At 36.9% G+C, this 26564-nt stretch overlaps 1 protein-coding gene and 1 long non-coding RNA gene across 9 annotated transcripts in view; both read left to right on the top strand.

Moving 5' to 3' along the window:
• The window catches only part of LOC127870107 (uncharacterized), a 31292-nt gene extending 5863 nt beyond the window's left edge, over positions 1–25429 (top strand). Inside the window, exons 2-3 of the mRNA XM_052412764.1 lie at positions 23293–24275; positions 25353–25429. Coding sequence (XP_052268724.1) covers positions 23293–24275; positions 25353–25429 — 1060 coding nt within the window. The remainder of the gene's footprint in view (positions 1–23292; positions 24276–25352) is intronic.
• A 195-nt stretch (positions 25430–25624) lies between these two features.
• LOC127869141 (uncharacterized) overlaps positions 25625–26564 on the top strand; it is a 39240-nt gene continuing 38300 nt past the window's right edge. For all 8 annotated transcript variants that reach the window (XR_008044423.1, XR_008044424.1, XR_008044419.1 and 5 more), the window contains exons 1-2: positions 25625–25695; positions 26309–26366. This is a non-coding gene — a long non-coding RNA (uncharacterized LOC127869141). The remainder of the gene's footprint in view (positions 25696–26308; positions 26367–26564) is intronic.

The following is a 26564-nucleotide window of genomic DNA, read 5'->3' as shown; positions in this document are numbered from 1 at the left end:
CGACGTACCCGTTGGTGATAGCTGTATCCAGCAGAAAAAAGAACATGTACGTCCACCACTTTCTTGATGTGCAAAATGTGGGATACTCAGTCCTCATCTGGTCCGCATGATCGACCCCGTTCATATTCTGATTATACTCGGGGATGGTACGTGGGGCCTGTACTTCATGAACTTCACCACTTCGTGTTTTACGCAGAACTGTTGCGTCAATGTCTTTGGGGTTTTCTGCTGTAGACAACGTGTAAATTGCCTTTTTGTCCATCCATACACTGGCAAGTTGTTCACCTTTTGTAGCAAAAACAAAGTCCCCCTGCGTTTTGACAGTTTTTTTTCCAAGCTGTTTCACAGGATAGCCCTTTCTATTAGATCGAACAGTTCCACGTGCATATGTTTCTTGTTTCAAAAGTTCATCAAACAACTTGGGACTCGTAAAAAAATTGTCCACATTCACAATGTGCCATTTCCCCCGAAGTTCATGGCTCAAGTCCAACACAACTCTTGTTGCTAGCCCAACTTCAGCCGTGTTAGCATCCTTCCCAGTGTAAACTTGGAAATCATTGACATATCCATTCACTGGGTCCGCACGTACCCACACTTTCACACCGTACCTGGCTGGTTTGAGTGGCATGAACTGTCGAAATCCAAGACGACCGCGAAACTTGACCATCGCCTCGTCAATCGAAACATTTCTGTGAGGATTGTACAGGGTCAAACACATTTTTTTCACCACATCAAGAAATGGCCGAATCAAGAACAGTTTGTCGTGCTCAGGATGTCCCTTGGGCTTCATTTTGGTCTTGTCATTGCAGTGGAGGTACTGCAAGACTTTCATGAACCGATCCCTTGTCATGATTCGCCGGACGCTAAAGTTCCCATACAAGACGTCCGTTGACCAGTACATAGCCATCTGTGGTAGCTGAAAACAGAACGGTTCAAATAATAGTTTCGAAAAAAAAATTTGAATTTCTGAAAATAATGTCTAACATTTATTTATATGTATTTTCAGGACGCATAAAGTTGCATGAATCATCTTCAACAGCCAAGACAAGAACACAGACTATGTCATATAAAATAATTGCTATTTTTCAGGTACTGCTGCTTGAATCAGCTTCAACACCAGAACACAGACTTTTTTATCAAATACATTTTAGCAATGTCTGTTTGATATGCATGGTTTCATTTTGTATGTAATACATTGATTGTATAAATAATTATCATGATTTGGAATGTGCACATGGTGGCATAAACATTCACAATTATTGTACAGGATCAAAATAAAAGATATACCGGCAATCATCTTGTAGATAAGGGGAAAAGGTTCAAACTATTTGCTATTCTGATAGTTTTCTTTGAAAAAATTGTCAAAAATGCTTATGTTATAAATTCAGCAGACGACATTTTAGCAGACGACAAATTTCCCAGCATGCAAAGGGTTAAGAAATCTTATAATATATATATATAATATCAGTAAATATAAATGAATTTTAATAATGTTATAATTTAAAACGTGTATTATTTTCGTGAAAGTTTCATGATTTTCCAGAGGTTCTACCTACTTGCACAATGCTCATATAGATCCTGATGCCAAGCCATGCCATCATCTCTTTCACACTGACAGGTCGCCATGACTTGTCATGTTTTATTTCCATTTTTTGTCTTGCAAACAAGTTGGTTTGTTCAACAAGAAGTTCAACTAACATCATTGGAAAGAACATTTCAACAAAGTTCCATTCAGTCTGGTCAGGGTCAAGATCGAATCTTGGGCCAGGCTCAGGTCCACAGAATGCCTTTTTCGAACGATCAGAACGATCATTTACAGTCCAATTTTCGTCTTCTACAACAGACTCATTTTCCTTGTCACTATCATCAAATTCATCATCCGAGTCAATTAAATCTGCTAATGGTAAATCATCTGATTCAAATCCACTGAAATTACTCTCATTGTCCGAAGAATCAGAATCCATGATTGAAAAAAAGCTCTGTAAAGGTGTCTGTTCTCGTCGTATTTTGTCAAAGTTATGACCGGAAGAAGTTGGGAAAAAATCTACTTTCTGTTTCAGAAAGCATTTGTAACAAGAATTTTCATTGGTTGATAACTGACAGCAAACAAAGAACTTTATTTTAGAGACCAATTAAAACGGACGTATTTTTGCGTCGCTAGGCATTCAGAGCTACATCTGCAGGTGCGCATTATTGCGACACTCGGTATTCACGCTATAGATTATCGGACGCATTTATACGTCAGTCGGTATTCCAATTAAGGTTATTTGAACGCATTTATACGGCGCTAGTATGGAATGGGTTAAGAGCATTGGTGTAACGATACACCGTCCTTATTCTAGTGACTGATTAGATGACATTGTATTCACTGATATTGAAAGAAATGTTCTGCTTTACTATGTGAATCATTTAAGTGCTAAAGTGTTGTGATTTGTTATATTTTTGGTTTAAAAAGTTTGGGCATGTAAACAATAAGTTTGGCATGTAAACATTCTTAAGAAACTGGCCTGACTGGCATGTAACTTTTCAAAGCTAATTTCAACGACTGGTAACATTTCTTATAATGGTTCCTATTGGCACAGCTTTCGACAGCTTTTTTGCTGATATAAGCATCTTGCATCTTACAAAGTTTATGTTGTTGAATGCATCATTCCTGGCTATGGACTTGGGGTTTCTAGTGTAGGCTTTGTGGAGATGGTGTTTCTCACCAGTCCTCGTGTTTCTTGCCCCAAGGGTGTCTGCGGCTGTAGCATAAAACAGAGCATTGGTGTAACGATACACCGTCCTTATTCTAGTGACTGATTAGATGACATTGTATTCACTGATATTGAAAGAAATGTTCTGCTTTACTATGTGAATCATTTAAGTGCTAAAGTGTTGTGATTTGTTATATTTTTGGTTTAAAAAGTTTGGGCATGTAAACAATAAGTTTGGCATGTAAACATTCTTAAGAAACTGGCCTGACTGGCATGTAACTTTTCAAAGCTAATTTCAACGACTGGTAACATTTCTTATAATGGTTCCTATTGGCACAGCTTTCGACAGCTTTTTTGCTGATATAAGCATCTTGCATCTTACAAAGTTTATGTTGTTGAATGCATCATTCCTGGCTATGGACTTGGGGTTTCTAGTGTAGGCTTTGTGGAGATGGTGTTTCTCACCAGTCCTCGTGTTTCTTGCCCCAAGGGTGTCTGTGGCTGTAGCATAAAACAGCTTTCTGAGTGATGCCCAATCCAACGCTCTTCCAGAGCATTCACAAAGGACTGCTTGCAGCTGGCAGTCTTTAACTTGGCAATGTTCAAGGGTGAAGGGGCCTTCTTTCTTTGCCAACATTGTTTGAGCTGAATATGTATATTGGGCTTGGTAATGATGAGGCGGTGATCTGTCCAGAATTTGGCAACCGACATTGATTTGGTCACTCGTACATCTTTTCTCAAGATACCATAGTCAATAAGATGCCAGTGTTTTAAGCGAGGGTGCATCCATGACGTTTGTTAATGGGAGTTGATTGAGGGGCAAGATTATAAGTGTTTGTGATCAGAAGTTCATGTTGCGCCACTTGTGAAAATATTATTTTCTATGATCACTCTTAAATTAAAATCGATAATTCACCGAATCCAACAAATATCCTCTATATATTGTACTAAAGGAATTATAACAGCAGTTAAAGTTCATTTACTGTATGTTATATTTATGTATTTACAATTAAAAAGAGGTGAAATCAACTAAAATAGACTTTTATTCAGAAGAAATATCTTGCAATAATGCCCTGTCTTTACTTATTAATAAGGAGAAACATATTTAATATGCTAATAATATAATAATGTTTTAACACTAAAAATCAAACATATTTAACACATCAGTCACACATAGTAACATATTAGCCAGCCCATATTCTGCAATTCCATCATTTATGGTTATATAAGAAAGCACACAATTAATTTGTGTTCAAAAGTACAAATATTAAAGTATGAATATTTTTGGGAAATTACAGTAATTTTGGTGTAATAATAACCAGTAAGAGAATTATCTCTATTTTTTGTATGCAGTTAACATTCTTATTTTCATATACCACTTTAAACTGTTTTTAAACGTACCTTTGTACTTCACAGCCTCAAAACAGAGTATTTATGGAAACAATTGGCTATTTTTTGTCATTACTCATTTATTGTACCCCGCAAAAGGTGGTGTGATATAGAATTGGCGTTGTGCCTCAGTCTGTCGGTGCGTCCGTCTGTCACTTACTTTTCAGGGCTAAATCTCAGAAACTAATAAAATAAGATACCATCATAACACTTCATTTGTGTATTATTGATATCAGTGAGGAGAAGTGCCATACAAAAGAACCATAACCCTAGTAGGGCTGCACTTTCTTAAATAGAGTTATTGCCTTTTTTTTAGTTCACCTGATTGCTCAAGTGAGCATTTGTTATTGGTCTTTGTCTGTCGTCTGTCCATCCGTCCATCCACATTTGTTAGTAAACACTCTAGAGGCCACATTTCTTGTCTGATCTTCATGAAACTTGGTCAGAAGCTTTGTCCCAATGAATTCTTGGTCGAGTTCGAAACTGGGTCATGCCGGGTCAAAAACTAGGTCACTAGGTCAAAAACAAGAAAAACACCTGTAAATACTGTTGAAGTCAAATTTCATGCCCAATCTTCATGTTACTTTGTTAAAATGTTTGTCTTAATGATAGGCTGGTTAAGTTCAAAAGTGGTTCTGGTCTGTTGAAAAACATGGCCGCCAGTGGGCGGGACAGTACTGTTTTCCTTATTTGGCTATAGAGAAACCTTGTAAACACTCTAGAGGCCACATTTCTTGTCCGCTCTTCATGAAACTTGGTCAGAAGATTTGTCCCAATGATACCTCGATTGAGGTTGAAACTGGGTCATGCTCGGTCAAAAACTAGGTCACTAGGTCAGGAAAAAAAAAGGAAAAACCTTGTAAACACTGTAGAAGTCACATTTTATGCCCAATCTTTATGTTACTTTGTCAAAATGTTTGTCTTAATGATATGTTAGTTGAGTTCAAAAGTGGTTCCGGTCTGTTGGAAAACATGGCCACCAGTGGGTGGGGCAATTTTCCTTATTTGGCTATAGAGAAACCTTGTGAACACTCTAGATGTCACAATGATATTTGGTCAGAACATTTGTTTTCTAGATATGAGAGTTGAGTTTGAAAATGGTTCCGGTCTTTGAAGAAAATGGCTGCCAGGGGGGGGGGGGGGCATTTTTTTCGTTATTTTTATACAGTTAAAAAAGCTTGTGAACACTCTAGAAGTCACATTTTTTGCTCAATCATCATGAAACCTGGTGAAACGATTGGTTTTATTTATATCTCAGATGATTTCGAAATTGGTTCAGATCGGTCACATGGCCGCCTGGGGGTGGGGCAGTTTTCCTTATATGACTATAGAGAAACCTTGTGAACACTCTAGAAGTCAAATTTTGTACCTAATCATCATGAAACTAAGTCAAGACATTGGTTTTATTGATATCTCGGACAAGTTGGTAAATGGCTCAGATTGGTTAAAAAAACAACACTTTTTAGCTCACCTGATTGCTCAGGTGCAGTACTTGCACGTATTTTGTTTAAGCACTAGCCCAATCGGGCTACCAGCTTGGAAATTTCAATAGCCCGAATCAATTTTAACTAGCCTGAAATAAAAGCTATAATTATGTTACATTTGTACCTATGTTTGTATTGAAAAAACATAGCATAATTAAGATAAAACAAAAAAAAACTTGATTTTGTTTATATTCACAGTAAATGTCTGACAAAATAATTAACACAAGGTCTCCATACATCTCAAGTCCATCATGGTCATTGTCTCAGTCACCGTCATCCAGGTCTGACATGTCAGGTATGCTCATAAAGGCGGCCTGAAAAAACAATGTTATGATATAAATTTTCCTCTCAAATATCTGAATAAAGTAAATCTCAAACAAGCAATAATACCTGTGCATAAGAAGTAGAACACAAAGGTAACTTTTCTGCCCTTCTGAGTCTTCTTAATCTAAAACGACATTTATAGCAGTAGTTTCATTACCTAAGCCACATCTGGTTTGTGGCCATTGAATCAGCATCTAAAATGCAGTATGAGAACACTGTCACATTTGAATAAAAGGCAGGGTTCGTTCTTTGACAGATTGATTTTATCTGTTAAAAATTATACTTGCAAGTTAGTGCATGCTATTTAATTGCATGTTGTTTTTCGGCGTAAGCTGTATTAAGCCAGCTTTTCACCCTGACTTGACCTTTGTAAGTGTCCAATAATACTCAAATAAAATTTCCCGCGGCTGGGTACGAATGAATACACTTCATTTATTCCATTGGCTGATTTGAGTATAACACCAGAACATTGGAAACATATCCGCGTCTTTGTAACACTGTTTTACTGCATGAAACAATTTTATCTCTAATGAAAAGGCTCAATAGATAGAACAGTTTTACAAAAATTTTCGACAAAAATACAGTTTGTGCGTTCACCTTTTATTTTCAGAGAATTACCAGAGCAACAGCGTTTATACTTAAGGCTATGTTGTCATATTTAGTAATTACTTGCATTGCATTTCAACTCGCGAGGTTTCGGGTCAATTCGCGGCCATTTGTGAAAGTCAGAGTTTATATACAGTTCATCACCGGAGTTCGCAGAAGGGGTTGCGATCATTGTGTTACACCGGTCTTACTGACAATAACGTAGTGACTGTAATGCATTGCATTCCAATCCGCACGGTATCAAGGTCAGTTTGCGGTCAGTTGCAGAAATCTTTATATAAACGCCGTCTCGTAAACTTTGTGCACTTGAAGTCTGTTTTGATCAGAAAGATACTAAATAAAGATATTCGGCGATATTATTGTGGTATGTCAATCATCGATTTTTAATATGGTTTCAGCATTTGCATGATAAGGACCAATTTTGATAAAATTAATTAGAAATATTTATCCATTTAGACCAGTTTATTAAGCATGAGCACAATAATTCGCTATACTATAATTATGCAATTAAATAAGATTCGAGTATTGCCGGCTGACCTATATGCACTCGTTTATTTTCATGTTTCTTGTGTTTTTCTATTCTGTAAATATAGATATCTGATTATTAATATCACATAAAGCAAAATAAGCCACGAAATCTGGCGCAACACCCCGTAATTGATTTGCTTATGATGTAGCTAAGAACTGCGCAGAAAAAAGGCATCCGCTACTTTTTATCTCATAGAGATAACTTTTGATCGTTCATAAACATCGACCACAATAAACGCCGTATATCTTTTTTAAAGATATTTCTTGTTTTTACATTACGTATGGAATGTACATACCAGCCAGTCAGCAATGTAGGCTTAGAATCAAAGTCCCCACTTGGAGACATCAAAACGAAGCCATGACCGATTATTTTTCCATGACCATTGGCAGTTTCATTTCATTTACTGTTCATATTTTTTGTTGCAATCTTAATTCTCATTTTGCAGTTGATGTTCGTGTGTTGCACCCTCAAAATTACGCAGGAAAGACATTAAAATAAATGTATCACTGCGAGTTCTCCATCCAGTAACAATAATAGTTTTAGCGTCTTATGAGATTGACTTACAACATTGTTCGATAAGCGTCTAATCAATGAGTGCTCAAGGGAAGTAACAAATGCAGTTTTGAATAAGCATCTATATGAATCTATTTCGGACTTGTTACTAAGTTTGGACACAAAAAATTGCTCTTGACCGATCGGGCTACCGGCTTGGAATTTTCACTCGACCAATGCAAAAATCACTCGACTCGGTCGACAGTTGAATGGGTTATGTCCAAGACTGCAGGTGAGGTTTTAGGATCTGTCTTTGTCCATTGTTAGTCCGTCCACATTTGGTTTGTAAACACTCTAGCATTCATATTTCTCAAGCATTCTTTATCAAAGTTGCTGAGAAGCTATATGGCCACAAGATCTCAGTCAAGTTTGATATGAGCAAAATCACAGAATAAATGCCACAATTATTGCCCTTAGATTGTGAACATTTTCATGATATTATACAAAATCCTTTTAAACACTCTAGAGGTCACAATTTTGATTCAGATTGTATTAATCTTGGTCATAATATTTATTTCTGTAAGCACAGTGTGATGTTTTGTCATGAGGGGTCAAAATATAGGTCACCTGGTCAAATCTTACAAAACATCTTGGCCCTCTTGTTATGTATTATTTCAGGGCTATATCTCACATATCATACAAGATTCCTACATGAAACTTCATGGGTGTATAGATATCAATAAGGAGAAATGCCTTGTACTAAAGAACTAAAACCATCCACTTTTTAAACAAGAGTTGTAAATTTTGTATGATGTGCCTTTTCAGGACTATATCTCAGATATGGTACACTATTGTAGCATGAACTTTCATGTGTCACTGTATGTAGATATCAATTAGAAGTTCTATGCACAAGAATCATAAACCTACACTTTCTTAAATAACAGTGATTGACTGTGTTTGTATCATGTAACTTTTCAGGGCTATATTTCAGATATGATACAAGATTTAAAAATGAAACTTCAAGGGTGTGTAGAAATCAATAAGGACAATTGCTATGCATGAAAATAATTACCGTACACATAATTACATAATTTAAGGATTATACTGTATATCAAGAGATAAGCACCCATCCATAAACACTCTTTTTTGTGGGGATATAAATTTAACAAATGTACTTCTTATTATGCCCCCCTTTGAAGAAGAGGGGGTATATTGCTTTGCTCATGTCGGTCGGTCTGTCGGTCTGTCCGTCCACCAAGTGGTTGTCAGACGATAACTCGAGAACCCTTGGGCCTAGGATCATGAAACTTCATAGGTACATTGATCATGACTTGCAGATGACCCCTATTGATTTTGAGGTCACTAGGTCAAAGGTCAAGGTCACGGTGACCAGAACTAGTAAAATGGTTTTTGAATGATAACTCAAGAACGCATACGCCTAGGATCATGAAACTTCATGGGTAGATTGATCATGACTTGCAGATGACCCCTAACGATTTTGAGGTCACTAAGTCAAAGGTCAAGGTCACGGTGACCCGAAATAGTAAAATGGTTTCCGGATGATAACTCAAGAACGCATACGCCTAGGATCATGAAACTTCATGGGTAGATTGATCATGACTCGCAGATGACCCCTATTGATTTTGAGGTCACTAGGTCAAAGGTCAAGGTCACGGTGACCCGAAATAGTAAAATGGTTTTTGGATGATAACTCAAGAACGTTTACGCCTAGGATCATGAAACTTCATGGGTAGATTGATCATGACTTGCAGATGACCCCTATTGATTTTAGGGTCACAAGGTCAAAGGTCAAGGTCACGGTCACCCAAAATAGTAAAATGATTTTCGGATGATAACTCAAGAACGCTTTTGCCTAGGATCATGACACTTAATAGGTACATTAATCGTTACCCGCAGATGACCCCTATTGATTTTCAGGTCACTAGGTCAAAGGTCAAGGTCACAGTGACAAAAATCATATACACACAATGGCTGCCACTACAACGGAAAGCCCGTATGGGGGGCATGCATGTTTTACAAACAGCCCTTGTTTATGTCCTTGATTGGTGTACATTAATGTAAAGAGGCTGCACAAGATTGACTCTACAACTTTCAATACATAAAAAGACTTTACATGGATAAATAATTGTTAACACAATCATTTAATGTTAGTATCAGTTAATTGTTTAAATATAAATATTTGAAGTATGATTATTAAATCAAGAAATTTAGTTGCGTAAGATAATCTATCACTTATGACCAACTCAATAGCTAAAAAAAAATTTTGCAAAACAGAAATGATCCATAGAGTATATTCATTTAACAATATTATAGGTCTGTTGGAATGTTAAAGAAATGTTCAAAAGCTGAATAACAGATCTATTAACATATTTCTCTTCAGTGACTATACTTATGGCACAAAATTGACATTGCATAATTGATCATTTGAATTGATAACGCACTCGAATATTTAAAATGGAAATGCTATATCTTGAAATGTTTTTTGGTCCATTAATGACTTTTGAAAATAATTCAGTACCCATGCTTCAATAGCTCCTACAATGAAATAACCCTACCCAGTGAATACCTGTAAATTGTAATATATAAATTAGATATAATTGCTCCACAAATCTCTTTGTGTGAGTGTAGAATCCTGTCAGGCAATTTTCTACAATCCATTGAATTGCTTGTATACCATACCTGACAAGTCACTCAAAGCCTTTGACTAGTAATGGTTGCAATATGAAACCAATATCTGAAAATTTCAATTCAAAATGCACTGCCATCAGCAATTAAAGGGACTTGTTCACATGTTTGGACATAAGGCAAAATATAACTGTTCGGGTATATTGGGTAATTCACTCCCTGTTTTTGACAACAGTAGGGTTTTTGTAAATTGAATAGAGTTTTAGCCCCCGTTTTTTAAACTCATTTGGGTAATTTAGGGAATGACATATATAATATAATAAAGATGTACTAAGGTTACCATAGTATTTATACAAATGAAATTCAAAAAGGTACCTGTACATAACAACAAACAATTACTGAATTTATTATCAAAGTTCATTCATTTTTGCGTTGAATAAGAACGAGTTCATGAACATCTCTTTACAATTGATGAAGTTATGGCTGTTAAAAGCGATTTATTGTGTATTCAGTTGCATGATAAGTAGTTTAAAAAACATTCAGCTTATGGAAGGAATGACATGAAAGAATGGCCAGTTTCGAAACAGGTGGAGGAATTTCTATTGAAGTGTCAAGCGCACAAGGACCACAAAATTGAAATGTTATGTGATGACCACAGTCAGTTGTGCTGCACAAAGTGTGCCTTCAATGATCACAGGTATTTCTGAAATACTTTGGCACATAAACGTGTTTAGAAATCAATGAACTATATAATGTCACAATGTTAATGAGAATTAAGTACATGTATTGTCAAGTTTGCAATATTGATTTATAGTATTTTAACAAACACATTTTTTCCTGATTTTTTTGTGAAAAGTATCAAATACAATGACATTTTACGACTACACTTTCTTTCAAATTTTTGGAAATAACTTTTGAAATTAATTTGAAATTGTTTCTTTTCTGGACTTGTTATATGTTTTCACAGAAATACTGTATAATTAAGAAATTTCCTTCTTTTTCATGGGAGTTTAATATTTCCTGTGATGGTATTTATAACCTGTGTCCTTAATAATCATGCACCAGAAAAACAAGAAGTTTGAAGGTGGGTTTCAATTCAAACAGTACAGAACTAAATTTAAGTATATATTAAATGCTCAGGTATGGGAGGTCTTTTAGCTTGGAGTTATTATAGAATAGATTTACATTATACACTGAGTTCTTTGTCCAAAGTAGAGCTCATGTTTGATTTATGATTGTATTGTTTTAACTTGTAAAACAAAGTGCATTCAACACAAATTATGAGCTCTATAATCACTGTCAGACCAGTCACACTGCATGAGCAATTCTCACAAGCCTTTTAGACAAGACTACCTTTATGTGTACTAGAATTCTTGTCTAGTGTTTTGTTGCCAATATTGAAGAAATCTCTATCCAGCTGCAATAAGAAATTAAAGCTGTCAAGAAACTACTTATGATTACCTAGATAACTTCGATTACCTAGAAATAGTGATTGCCTGGTTTAAGAGCCCTGTATATTGTTAAGCCCCCCTTCGAAGAAAAGGGGGTATATTGTTTTGCACATGTCGGTCCGTATGTCCGTCCATATGTCCGTCCATGGGATGGTTTCCGGATGATAACTCAAGAACACTTAGGCCTAGGATCATGAAACTTCATAGGTACATTGACCATGACTCGCAGATTACCCCTATTGATTTTGAGGTCACCAGGTCAAAGGTCAAGGTCACGGTGACTCGAAATAGTAAAATGGTTTCCGGATGATAACTCAAGAACGCTTATGCCTAGGATCATGAAACTTCATAGGTACATTGATCATGACTGGCCAATGCCCCTATTGATTTGAGGTCACTAGGTCAAAGGTCAAGATCACAATGACCCGAAATAGTAAAATGATTTCCGGATGATGACTCAAAAATGTATTGCCTAGGATCATGAAACTTCATAGGTACATTGATCATGACTCGCAGATGACTCCTGTTGATTTTCAGGTCACTAGGTCAAATGTCAAGGTCACGGTGACCCAAAATAGTAAAATGGTTTCCAGATGATAACTCAAGAACGCTTATGCCTAGGATCATGAAACTTCATAGGTACATTGATCAAAACTCGCAGATGACCCCTATTGATTTTCAGGTCACTAGATTAAAGGTCAAGGTCACGGTGACTCAACTTAGAAAAATGGTTTCGGGATGATAACTCAAGAACGCTTACGCCTAGGATCATGAAACTTGATATGTACATTGATCATGACTCGCAGATGACCCCTATAGATTTTCAGGTCACTAGGTCAAAGGTCAAGGTCACGGTGACAAAAAACGTATTCACTCAATGGCTGCCACTAAAACTGACAGCCCATATGGGGGGCATGCATGTTTTACAAACAGCCCTTGTTTACTTTACACTCTACACATATGTTAAAATGTCATTTTTTGTATAAATAGGAGACATTACTACAATTATGATGAAAACAACAGAAACAAAATATAGAGGTGCGCATTGACATAATACAATTTTTGCTTTTATTTACCGTAACAACAATATACATTTATAATAAATATATATACTGACTAAATATAGTGTGTAGGATAAATTTATGTTATCAGTGTATCTTTTCAAAGTCAGAATGACCTTGAAACGGCATATACATGGTCATTTTGTCATTAATACCACTCAGTCCTTTGATTCTTTGATTAGTTTATTTGCTGAATTGACAGCTTCAGTTTTACTAAAATGTCAAATTGTCAAATGTTTATTTGAATATGGTATTTGTATTAAAATCTATATAAATATGCAATAGAACCATTCTTCTTAATTATAAGATAATCATTTAATTGTTTGCTTATAAGTGCATTTTGATTGCAAATATTGATCTTATAATTTTATTTACAAAAGCGGGAAAGTCACAGTAAAGTATTCCGAAATGCATGCAAGTCTGTTTACCACAGCATGCTGGCTGCTATTATGATAAACTTTGGTTTATTATGCCCCCCTTCGAAGAAGAGGGGGTATATTGCTTTGCACATGTCGGTCGGTCTGTCGGTCCACCAGGTGGTTTCCGGATGATAACTCAAGAACGCTTGGGCCTAGGATCATGAAACTTCATAGGTAGATTGATCATGACTGGCAGATGACCCCTATTGATTTTAAGGTCACTAGGTCAAAGGTCAAAGTCACGGTGACCTGGAATAGTAAAATGGTTTCCGGATGATAACTCAAGAACGCATACGCCTAGTATCATGAAACTTCATAGGTAGATTGATCATGACTCGCAGATGACCCCTATTGATTTTGAGGTCACTAGGTCAAAGGTCAAGGTCACGGTGACACGGAATAGTAAAATGGTTTCCGGACGATAACTCAAGAACGCATACGCCTAGGATCATGAAACTTCATAGGTAGATTGATCATGACTCGCAGATGACCCTGTTTGATTTTGAGGTCACTAGGTCAAAGGTCAAGGTCACGGTGACACAGAATAGTAAAATGGTTTCCGGATGATAACTCAAGAACGCATACGCCTAGGATCATGAAACTTCATGGGTAGATTGATCATGACTCGCAGATAAGCCCTATTGATTTTGAGGTCACTAGGTTAAAGGTCAAGGTCACGGTGACCCGAAATAGTTAAATGGTTTCCGGATGATAACTCGAGAACGCTTGCGCCTAGGATCATGAAACTTCATAGGTACATTGATCATGACTCGCAGATGACCCCTATAGATTTTCAGGTCACTAGGTCAAAGGTCAAGGTCACTGTGACAAAAAACGTATTCACTCAATGGCTGCCACTTAAACTGACAGCCCATATGGGGGGCATGCATGTTTTACAAACAGCCCTTGTTTAGTTTTTTCCCATGTTTGATTAATTGGCTTTGTTGCTTTGTTCTAGCGTTAAATGATTACATTTCTACGATCTCTGTTTATCAGAGAAAATGTCAATGCAGTATCTCTTTTTGAAATAATACAGACAATACGGACATCAGATTTTCTAGCAATTTTCAGTATTAAGGAACAGTTGATTTTAGACCATGAATACATAAAGAACTTGGAATTATATGTTATAGTAATACCAGTTCTATTTGGATTATTTTGTTAATCACGTGTGCAATTCAAACAAATAAAATACTATTATAAAAAAGGACAAATAACGAACAAGAACATTTGGTAGAGTCGAATCAGTCTGTATACAAGGTTTTAAGAGCTAAGGTCAAGGTGACCTTCAAGGTTTTGGTCAAGGCTTTAAGGTCAAGGTGACTATCACACTTACATGTAGTGTGAAAATCATTTACGATCAATAACTTGTCAACAAATTAACCTATTGGCTTGATACATGTACTTCACTTCTGCATTGGCCTTGGACAGTATATGACCCCTATTGAAATTGTAATCACTAGGTCAAAGGTCAAAGTCACTATCACACTAAGTGTGAAAATCGTTTCCAATCAATAATTCATCAACAAATTGACTTGATTCTTCATATTTGCATTGGCCTTGAACAGTAAATGACCTCTATTGAAATTGAGGTCACTTCTTCAAAGGTCAAAGTCACAATCACATTAAGTGGCATCCAATCAATACTTCGTCAACGAATTGACTGATTAGCTTGATACTTCATATGTGCATTGGCCTTGGACAGTAGATGACCCCGATCTAAATTGAGGTTGCTAGGTCAATGGTCAAGGTCAATATCCTATTTGATACTTTATGTACATTGGCCTTGGACAGTAGATGAGTCCAATTGAAATAAGTTATGCAGTCAGTGTGAAATAGTTTTTTAATCAATAACTTGTCAGCTTATTCACCGATTGGCTTGATACTTGTCAATATCCTTGGACTGTAGATGACCCCTCTCAAAATTGGGGTCACTAGGTCAAAGGACATGGTCACTGGCACAATAAGTGGGAAAAGCGTTTTTTATCAATAATTCGTCAACGAATCGACTGATTGGCTTTATACTACCCTTGCTTATTGGCTTGGACAGTAGATGACCCCTGTCAAAATTGGGGTCACTAGGTCAAATTTTAAAGTCATTGTAACAATAAGTGTGAAAATTGTTTCTGATCAATAACTCATCAATGAATTGACTGATTTGCTTGATACTTCAGATGCTCATTGGCCTTGGACAGTAGATGAACCAAATTGGGATCACTAGTTAAAAGCCCTGTTTGGGGGTGCATATGTCTCTGACCGCAGAACACTTTTTCTCATTGTGTGTAGTATAAAGTAAATTGCGAAATATAATTCTATTCTTATTTCACAATTTTTAAAATATTATTGACTCTAGGCTTGCTTCTGTATGAAATGTCAATATCAAACATGAATAAACAGTAGACCAATCTCTTGGATTCTCCAGTAGACCAATCTCTTGGATTCTCCAGTAGACCAATCTCTTGGATTCTCCAGTAGACCAATCTCTTGGATTCTCCAGTAGACCAATCTCTTGGATTCTCCAGTAGACCAATCTCTTGGATTCTCCAGTAGACCAATCTCTTGGATTCTCCAGTAGACCAATCTCTTGGATTCTCCAGTAGACCAATCTCTTGGATTCTCCAGTAGACCAATCTCTTGGATTCTCCAGTAGACCTATCTCTTGGATTCTCCAGTATACCAATCTCTTGGATTCTCCAGTAGACCAATCTCTTGGATTCTCCAGTAGACCAATCTCTTGGATTCTCCAGTAGACCAATCTCTTGGATTCTCCAGTAGACCAATCTCTTGGATTCTCCAGTAGACCAATCTCTTGGATTCTCCAGTATACCAATCTCTTGGATTCTCCAGTAGACCAATCTCTTCGATTCTCCAGTAGACCAATCTCTTGGATACTCCAGTAGACCAATCTCTTGGATTCTCCAGTAGACCAATCTCTTGGATTCTCCAGTAGACCAATCTCTTGGATTCTCCAGTAGACCAATCTCTTGGATTCTCCAGTAGACCAATCTCTTGGATTCTCCAGTAGACCAATCTCTTGGATTCTCCAGTAGACCTATCTCTTGGATTCTCCAGTAGACCAATCTCTTGGATTCTCCAGTAGACCAATCTCTTGGATTCTACAGTAGACCAATCTCTTGGATTCTCCAGTAGACCAATCTCTTGGATTCTCCAGTAGACCAATCTCTTCGATTCTCCAGTAGACCAATCTCTTGGATTCTCCAGTAGACCAATCTCTTGGATTCTCCAGTAGACCAATCTCTTGGATTCTCCAGTAGACCAATCTCTTGGATTCTACAGTAGACCAATCTCTTGGATTCTCCTGTAGACCAATCTCTTGGATTCTCCTTTAAAATATTTGACAATGGCGTCTTTTCTTGTCCACGAATACATCAAGTGACAACAACAAAAGCAAAATAATCACAATAGATTAAATAACAACAAAACATTTTGTGAGATAGTAGACCAGGTTGCATGTCATAAGCCGCTCATCACAGGCTAGATTGTTCATACTGAGATTTTATTTAGAAATAGAGGACCTTTTCTAAGATTCGGGTTTTTTTTGCTTTGCATCTGTCGTTTGGTCCGTTTGTCGATTTGGCCGTAGACCAATTGTTTCTAGACAATATCTAGGGAATGCTTTGACCTACAGCCATGCAAAATGTGTTTATGTTTACATCGAGGAAGATTAAGAGGCCAATCCATTTTGAGGTCAATAGGTCAAAGGTCATAGAAGCTTTAAACATGAAATTATAATGGTGTATATGTAGAAGTCAGGTTTTGAACATTTAATACACATAATAACAATCTTGTAAGCAGATTTTCAATTATAATGAAACTATGTAGGAACATTAGGCATTGTACAGATATATTACAGTACTGCCATAATTAAATGCATTCACTGATTGAATTTGAAAACATTTCAGACAGGTGCTTGCAAAAAAAACAGTCCCAGCCGGTTTATTAAACAATAATTTACACTACGCGCCCCGCGATTTTTGCCTAAATCACCGACCACCGCGTTTGGGCCAGCGTGGCAAATCACAGTGATTCGCCGCAAATTGCGGTGAATCCACTCTGTGGTTGATTCACGGTGATTCCACCGTGATTTCACTGCGACCATTTGGCAATAAAAATCAGCTGTAGAATCATTGCGAAAACACCGCAACTCGCCTTGATTCGCGGTGACTACTAGATTTAAATTTCAACTTATTAACTAATGTCATCACTATTGACGATCACATTAGATCGCGAAAATGTATTCCAATATGAAAGTAAACAGCGTACTTGCTGAATGTCGAATCCTGATTTACGAACAATATCTTTATTTGTTGAAATAACAATTGTACAGTACGGCTCACGCAAAACCAACAAAGTTCGCGGCTACAGATTCTTTTGTTCTCAAGTTTCTCCGCAGCCACAACGAGTATTCACTCCGAAAGAAACAGGTACAGATAATAACCTGATATTTTTACTTCTACGCGATTGTTTTAACATTTCGTCAGCTTCTCTGCATACTTCATACAATTACCATCGGATGTCATCTGTCAATGATTGTGTAGGTCAGTAACCATACCGAAGAAATTTTTATAGTTTAATATCGGAAACGAGACTTGCTTTAAACGTTGAAATAAACCATATCTGTTTGCTTAAGAGTTGCTCAAATACACAGACGACACGAATATAAATAATGTCGACCATTTGAATAAAATCAAATGTTGGTTTATTTGTAAAATTAATACTTTCACTTCGTCCTGATTTTCATAAAATGACTTACATGTGCATCTAAATTTAAATTTACACATTGCTTCAGGTGATGTACGCTTCTCCAATCGCCATTGGGCTGCTAGATCTTTTTAATAAAATAGAAGCGTGTAAAATTCATTTAATGGAACATTACTAAACGTTTGTCTTTATAATTTCTTGAGCAATGTTGAACAGCCTATACTTTTGAAAATGGAAGCTGTGATCATTCGCAATTATCGTTATTTTAAATATTTCAAACATAGTTTGTTACACTTAAAATTAGGCAGTGAATCGTTTGATTTGATGGCATTCTGTTTCATTTCGGACCCCATGCAATTTTTCAGATCATAATCTCTTTGCTTTATTACTCGAACTTGTTAGTTTCTGACCACGTGTTTTACTAAATGTTACCATAGGACTGTGTATTATGGTCCATGCAATTTGCTTGTACCCGTGTTGATGATCCTTAAATGTTAAATAAGCATGTGCACTGTTGATTAAGTTGGTTTGTACAAAAGTTCTACTGAAAACCGCCGACTGCATCTTTGTTTTATTATCCAATCAAGCCCCAAACATCCAATATCCGGTGTATTACCAGAAACAAACTTAAGATAAGCACGCGTTGTCTGTCAAAACAATGACTGTATAGCTGTAAACATTTTGAAGTAGCTCACACAGTTAATTCCCATATATGCTCTCAGAAAAAGACTTAAATTGCTTAAAACATTTAAAATAACGATATTTATTTTTTTAAGAATTGCTAATATATATATATAAAAGTTTGACAAATTCAATAAACAGATATTGGTTTATTTTCACAAAATAAACTCGCTTTCTTGATTCCCAGAAAATGATGTGTACATGTTGCATTTAATCTAAATATAAATTAAGTTGTTTATTGGTCGTTGAAGAAGATTATGAACTGTACATGACACTTAAGTGTGTACATGTAGTCAGTATACAATACAATAATTGTTTCAATTATGAAGGAACTGAAACAGCGCAACGGTTACAAAACAGCGTGTACGACATTCTTTAGGACTCTTATCGTCAATAGTAACCAGAATTCGCTTTTAAAATGGAAATCGGGAATATGCGGGATTATCGAGCAATGGATAAAGATGGAAGAAGTTGCATGAATGTGATTGAGACAGTTGAAACGTATGATCCGGGGAATCGAGAGACTCTGGGAAAATACGACTATTACAATACAATCAGTTATGAGTTATGAGTTCTCCATGGCTTCAAACTGTTAATTGCATAATCAATAACGCAATTATCACTCCTCCAGTTGCGGTATCATACAGCTAGGTGCGAACACTAGTTTTGTTTTATACGCAGCATTTAAAAAGTAAAAATTAACCTGTCAGGGACATGGGTGTGAAATACATGATGAAATTTTAAAAAGGCTTCTCTCTTATATCTGCCAACAATGCTAATAATCCCATATTGCTATAATCTTTGTGAAGATTAGACATCTACATGTAAAGTAGGAAAATCGTTCTTCACTGCGTTGACCATGAACGGGGTGAATCGCGGTGAATCACCGCAGAGATGATATTTATAGCATACACGGTGATCATGCTCGACCTAGCGTGATGAAACGCGCGAGATCGCGATGATTTTTCACCCAAAATAAATAATGACCACCGAGTGTCGGTGATTTAGGCAAAAATCGCGGGACGCGTAGTGTATATGATTTTCATTGCTGGCTAATTTCAAAAATTGGAAGTCATGCCTGTTTTGTGGGGTAGAAGAACATTAATGATCTTTTCTTGCATTATTATGCATAGTGTTGTCAAGGTTTACAATATCAAAAGTGAAAACAATGTAAACAACTAGATATGTTTTCTTAGTACATGAATACCTCTGCAATCCTGAATTTGTCCCAAAAGTGTCAAACAATTACGAACAAACATACAAAGTTGCACAAGTTTCCCTGACGATTAATATGTTACTGTAGACGTATCCATCTATCATCAATCCTTTTTAGTTACGCTTATCACAATTGAAAAAGATATGATTGTTTGGTAAAAGGGACATGCACGTGGGCAAAATTACATGACGATAAATATTGATGTAAATTGTCAGTCCTCTAGTAGCAATACTGTTTATTTTACAATCGACACATATTTTAAAATGTAATTTTTTTTATAACTAGAAATGGCGCGGCAGAGGCCGACGCGTATCCCCACGCCGAATGTTTGACCTAGGTGTGCCCCAGGGTTGGTAATGGGGCCATGCATAGCTGAGATTGACCGTATTGTCATAAGAGAAGTTCATCATCAATTAGAAGTGAATTGGTGTAGAAATGAAGAAGTTATAGTAAAAGGCAATTTTGGGTGGGTGTGACATATGTGGGCAGGGCGCCCCAGGGTTGGTAATTGTGCCATGCATAGTTGAGATTGACCGTATTGTCATAAGAGAAGTTCAGTATCAATTTGAAGTGAATCGGTGTAGAAATGAAGAAATTATAGTAAAGGCAATTTTGGGTGGGTGTGGTCTATGTGGGCGGGGCCCCAGGGTTGGTTATGGGGCCATGCATAGTTGAGATTGACCCTAATGTCATAAGAGAAGTTCAGTATCAATTTGAAGTGAATCCGTGTAGAAATGAAAAAATTATAGTAAATGGAATTTTTTGGTGGGTGTGGCCTATGTGGGCGGGCGCCCCAGGGTTGGGATTGGGACCATGCATAGTTGAGATTGACCCTAATGTCATAACAAAAGTTCAGTATCAATTTGAAGTGAATCCGTGCAGAAATGAAAAAATTATAGTAAATGGAAATTTTTGGTGGGTGTGGCCTATGTGGGCGGGGCGCCCCAGGGTTGGGAATGGGGCCATGCATGGTTGAGATTGACCTTATTGTCATAAGAGAGGTCCAGTATCAATTTGAAGTGAATCGGTGTAGAAATAAAGAAGTAAATATGAAATAACCTAAAAAAATGAGTGATAATTTCTGACGCGGCCCCACCCCAACCGCTATAACTTTTGACCCAGGGGTCAGATCAAAATTCCAAATAGTGCAGGGTCGCACATATGCTCATAGCTACCATGTGTGTAAGTTTCAAGGTTCTAGTGCTTTTAGTGTAGAAGGAGATAGTGGCCAGGACGGACGGACAGACAGACGGACGGACGGCGGAGATAACCACAATATCCCCACCTTTTTTTCAAAAAGCGTGGGGATAAAAATTAGATTTTGCTACAATTATAACTAGAAATGGCGCAGCAGAGGCTGACGTGTATCCCCTAACGCAGCATGTTCAACCCAGGGGTGCCCCAGGGTTGGTAATGGGGTCATGCATAGTTGAGATTGACCGTATTGTCATAAGAGAAGTTCAGTATCAATTAGAAGTGGATCGGTGTAGAAATGAAGAAGTTAAGTAAAAGGCAATTTTGGGTGGGTGTGGCCTATGTGGGTGGGGCGCCCCAGGGTTGGTAATGGGGCTATGCATAGTTAAGATTGACGGTATTGTCATAAGAATAGTTCAGTATAAATAAGAAGAAAATTGGTGTAGAAATGAAGAAATAATAGTTAAAGGCAATTTTGGGTGGGTATGGCCTATGTGGGTGGGGCGTCTCAGGGTTGGTAATGGGGCCATGAATAGTTGAGATTGACTGTATTGTCATAAGAGAATTTTAGTATCAATTTGAAGTGAATCAGTGTAGAAATGAAGAAATTATAGTAAAAGGCAATTTTGGGTGGCTGTGGTCTATGTGGGCGGGGCGCCCCAGAGTTGTTAATTAGTTGAGATTGACTGTATTGTCAAAAGAGAGGTTCAGTATCAATTTGAAGTAAAACGGTGCAGAAATGAATAAGTTAATGTAAAATAACGTATAAAATGAGTGAAAATCTCTGACCCGCCCGCCCAAACCCCCATAACTTTTGACCCAGGGGTCAGATCAAAATTCCAAATAGTGCAGGGTCGCACATATGCTCATAGCTACCATGTGTGTAAGTTTCAAGGTTCTAGTGCTTATAGTGTAGGAGGAGATATTGGCCAGGACGGACAGACAGACGGACAGACAGATGGACGGTGGAGATAACCACAACATCCCCATGCTTTTCAAAAAGTGTGGGGATAATGAAATAAAAAACAGAACGAAAATATAGAGGTGTGCAAGCTCACATGCCTGGTTACTGTTCTCGTAAAATACAGGAATAAGTATTGAGTTATATACGACAGAAAAGTCACACGGATGGATGGAAGAGTGCAAATCTATATACCCCTGTATTAAGCCAATGAAAAAAGCATTCATTTATTTTCCATGATTGTGTTGAGCTTGACTATTATATATAAAATATATAGTGGAGCTATCCTACTCACCCCGGCCTTGGCGTCGGCATTAGCATCTGCGTTAGCGTTAGCCTGCAAATGTTAAAGTTTTGTACTACCCCAAATATTTTCATTGTGCCTTGCCATATTGCTTTCATATTGCATACTTGTTAACCATCATGACCCCAACCTATAAACAAGTGCAGACAACTCTATCAAGCATTTTGTCATAATTATGGCCCCTTTTCCACTTAGAATATGCAGCAAATGTTAAAGTTTTCGTACTACCCCATTTATTTTCATTGTCCCTTGACATATTGCTTTCATATTTTGCATACTTGTTTACCAACATCACTCCAACCTATAAACAAGAGCAGACCACTGTATCAAGCATTTTTACATAATTATTGCCCCTTTTATACTTAGAATATGCATTTCATTTATAGATATATGTTAAAGTTTGCGTACTACCCCAAATATTTCCTATATCCTTTGACATATTGCTTTTATATGTTGCATACTTGTTTACCAACATGATCCCAACCTATAAACAAGAGCAGACCACTTTATCAAGGATTTTTATATAATTATGGCCCCTTTTACACTTAGATAATTGAAAATTTTGCTTAATTTGCCATTACTTCTTTATCTATGATCACATTTTTATTATTACTTTGACAAAACCACACTTGGAATACCACAATGGATTCCACCCAAACAATTCCCCACACCCCTCCCCCTGAGAATCCCTTCCCCCTCCCCAACCCCCCCCCCATTTTTTTTTAAACATCATCTAATAAATTACCCAACCCCACATTATACTCTCACCCTCCTACCCCCCCTACCCCCCCCCCTACCCCCCTTTTTTATTTTTGAAAGATTGTCTAATAAATGACCACACCCCACATTATACCCTATCTCAATCCCCCCCCCCCCCCCCCAAAAAAAAAAAAAATTGTTTTTTTCCTTTTTTTTTATTTTTGAAAGTTCATCTAATAAATTATTGATTATGAACAATTTCCCCATGATGGCTTATGTTATATTGTCAAGCACTCGAATAGTCGAACGCGCTGTCCTCTGACAGCTCTTGTTATTTGACACTGTATACTTGTTTGAAGCATTACATTATTTTACTGACTATTCCTTGGTATGTACATGTATTAATTGTTTATTTCAGCCAGTGCAGTAAAGTGACCCTGATTTCGGAGCTGACCAACTCCCAGCCCACAGACCTACAGGGACTGTCAGTGGAGCTGGAAACTGTCATGGGGGGAATCAAAAGCCTACAGATAAATCAGGAGGCCAGTGTTCAGTCATTGCAGAGAACATACAAGGAACATGGGGCAGTCATGATAGAACAATTGCATGGAAATTTAAATACTTATATAGATAAGTGTTGTAATAGTTCTGTGGGTACATCGGACAAAAATTTAAAAGAAGAAATGTGTTGGAGTGTTCTTTCTATCTTGAATGAATTTGATAGTATTACTGTGAAGGAACTAAATGAGATAAAAGATGAAGTTATAAGCATAAAAGGATCAGTTACAAGTTCTATTCATAAATGCACCAGTCTTCACAGTGACTTGTTACAATTACTTCAAATCGTTCAGAAAATTGGAGATAATAAGGAGCTCTGCCTTATAGCCAGCATAAAATGTAAACATATCATACAGCAGGCATTGACTCTGCTTGGAAAGTCAGGCAAGGTGTTTAAGGTCCAGGGGAAGTCTGAGCACAATGTGAGAATAACAAGTGATTCAAACACATGCTGGATCCAAGCTATATGTGCTCTCCCAGATGGGCAGGTCCTGGTTGCAGACTACAATAATAATAAAGTCAAGCTGCTGAACCAGCAGTACCAGGTGGTGAGTCACTTGGATGTGAATGCTTGGCCAGTTGACATTTGTTTGATCACACCCAGTGAGGTTGCAGTGGCTGTGACAAATGAGAAAAAGATCAACATAAATGAAGTCCAGTTTATCACTGTCAACCAGGGAAAGCTTGTTCCTGGCAGGAAGTTTCAGTTACAACATAAATGTAGAGGTATTGCCCATCTACATGGAGACCTTTTTGTCACCTCTGGTACTGCTCTGTACAAATACATACTGAATGGCAAACAGCACTGCAGACTCTATGAAGATAGGTCATCTGTTAATACAGGTAAGAATCATGGTGAATCCATCCTAATAACATTCGTATTATGTACAGGGATTTTTCTTGCCATTGTGGGAAAAGGACTCTAGTCAAATTGTGTTATTTTAAATCCATACAATGACAAATTTTGGAATTTTTATCGACTAAATGAACCGAGTTGGGATTTATTTTTTTAATCAACAAATACTGTTGATTAGGCCTTTATCTTGTTATTTTGAAAAAATAATAATATAAATTATAGTTACATACTTTGTGAGATGATAATAAAATAAAATTCAGATGTAATAGCAGAAAACCTGCTGATGTATTATAAAATATTTGTTATATAATTCAAATGTGCCCTTTGAATGCTACAGTACATAGTAGCCAAAACAAGATTCTGAAATATTGATTTATAAACATGAGTAATGAAGTATTTTGACTGTCACTACATGACATGTCTATAAATAGAAACTGAGTTCCTGGGAAAGAGACACTTTCTGACCTGGTCTTAATTTTGTGATTGTTAAATGATTGTACATGTACAGTATGTTTACCTGTTGATAGAACTTTGCAATAGACTGATCCCGGAAAAGCACGAGTTTAGAAAACCCCACTAATCACCCCGGTACAAACAACGCTTGTCCATCATATCAACCAATGATAGCTTCCTTTAAATAATAACGGTTGATACGGTGTGTGATTTTGAAAGGATTATAAATGGGTCATGTTTATTTGTACCAGCAGATTAGTGGGTTTTTCCAAAAAGTTGCTTTTTCCGGGATACATATATTGTTTCAGTATGTGTAATTGTTTCCATCTGTGTAATTGTTTTGCTTCAATTCATATCTTACTCAACAGTCACATTTCAACATGTCAAACGTTATCACAATAGCTCTGCTACTGAAGTTTATTGTCACGCTTAACTATTGAATCATTGAAAATGTATGCATATATTTTAGATGTGTTAAGGCCTCTTTATAGCAACATATGCGTAATACAATATCACTGCAGTAAGATTATTTAACATTTACATTAATTCAATATCTTGATGTAACTCTGTTTTGCAGTATACAAGTGTGCTGTGAGTCCTACAGGAGACAGGCTGTACATCATCAGCAGCTACTGGCACAGCAAGCTTCTCACCCTGGCCAGGGATGGCACACTCCTGGCTACATTGACAGACCCAGCACTAGTATACCCACGTGGTCTACATGTGACCCCTGCAGGCCAGGTGCTGGTCTGTGGATGGGGGTCCCACACTGTACTACAGGTGGGCTGGGAGGGAGAGAGTAAGCTGGCTACTCTTGCTACTAAGAAGGATGGAGTGAGGGGCCCAGAGTCAGTCTGCTACAGCAGCACCACATCCTCCATCATTGTGGGACAGTGCCTGTCATTGTGGGACAGTGACGACATCCTGGTGTTCAGAGTGGAATAGTGTGTACATGTATGTATTAGTTGTTGTAATTAGTGATTAGTATTTCAATGACAATGTGTTGTTTAGCATACAAACACAGTAGTGTGTGATGTAACAATACAACATTGTGTGTGTAGTTAAAGATACAAATAATTTATGTGCACATATTGTTATCTGATTATACAATGTGAGGGTTTTTGTTGGAACATTAGATCTAATGCATATTATGTTATGTTGTCATAACGTTTGTGTCATTATGGTCCTTACATTTAGATCTTGTAAACTGTGCATGAAAAAACAAAGCATTTCAACTGAAAATTTAATATTTCTACATATATGCACATGTACAAAGCAACTGAGGCTATTTTTAGACTTTCATTTCTATAAACACCATGCCATGTAAGAAATGTATATTGATGAATACTTTTTTAATAAAATATGAAATTGTTTAAGTAATCTTTGGAGGAGTATATATTGATATTTTACGCAACGTTTACAGAAAGGTTACACTTGATGTGAGATTTATTAATTTGCCATATTTTATGATGTTGAACATGTCTTATTGATTGTTATTACATTTATATCAGTGTGTGCGAGTCCTAAATATACATAAGAAAAACATCAAGCTATTCTGCTGCTTCAGTTGCTGCTGGGTCGGGTCAACGATGCTGAGGATGTGGGGGACAAGCATGACGCAGAAGGTAAAAGAGACACTTTGTCAGGCCTTTTCTTGGCCACTTTGGGAAAAAATGCAATTTTGGGATTTTGAATTTGTTTTGTGCTAAAAGTCCATTGATTTGGGAAAAACACATTTAATATAAGTTTTAATTATACTTCAAATTATAGGAATAAAATCATATTATAATAGTTATAAACTTTGTTAGATCTAATTGAAACAT

Source organism: Dreissena polymorpha, chromosome 2 (assembly GCF_020536995.1).
Source record: "Dreissena polymorpha isolate Duluth1 chromosome 2, UMN_Dpol_1.0, whole genome shotgun sequence".
NCBI classification, from domain to species: Eukaryota; Metazoa; Mollusca; class Bivalvia; order Myida; family Dreissenidae; genus Dreissena; species Dreissena polymorpha.
Note: the sequence above shows the minus strand (reverse complement) of the source record. Positions and strands in the feature narration are given on the sequence as shown.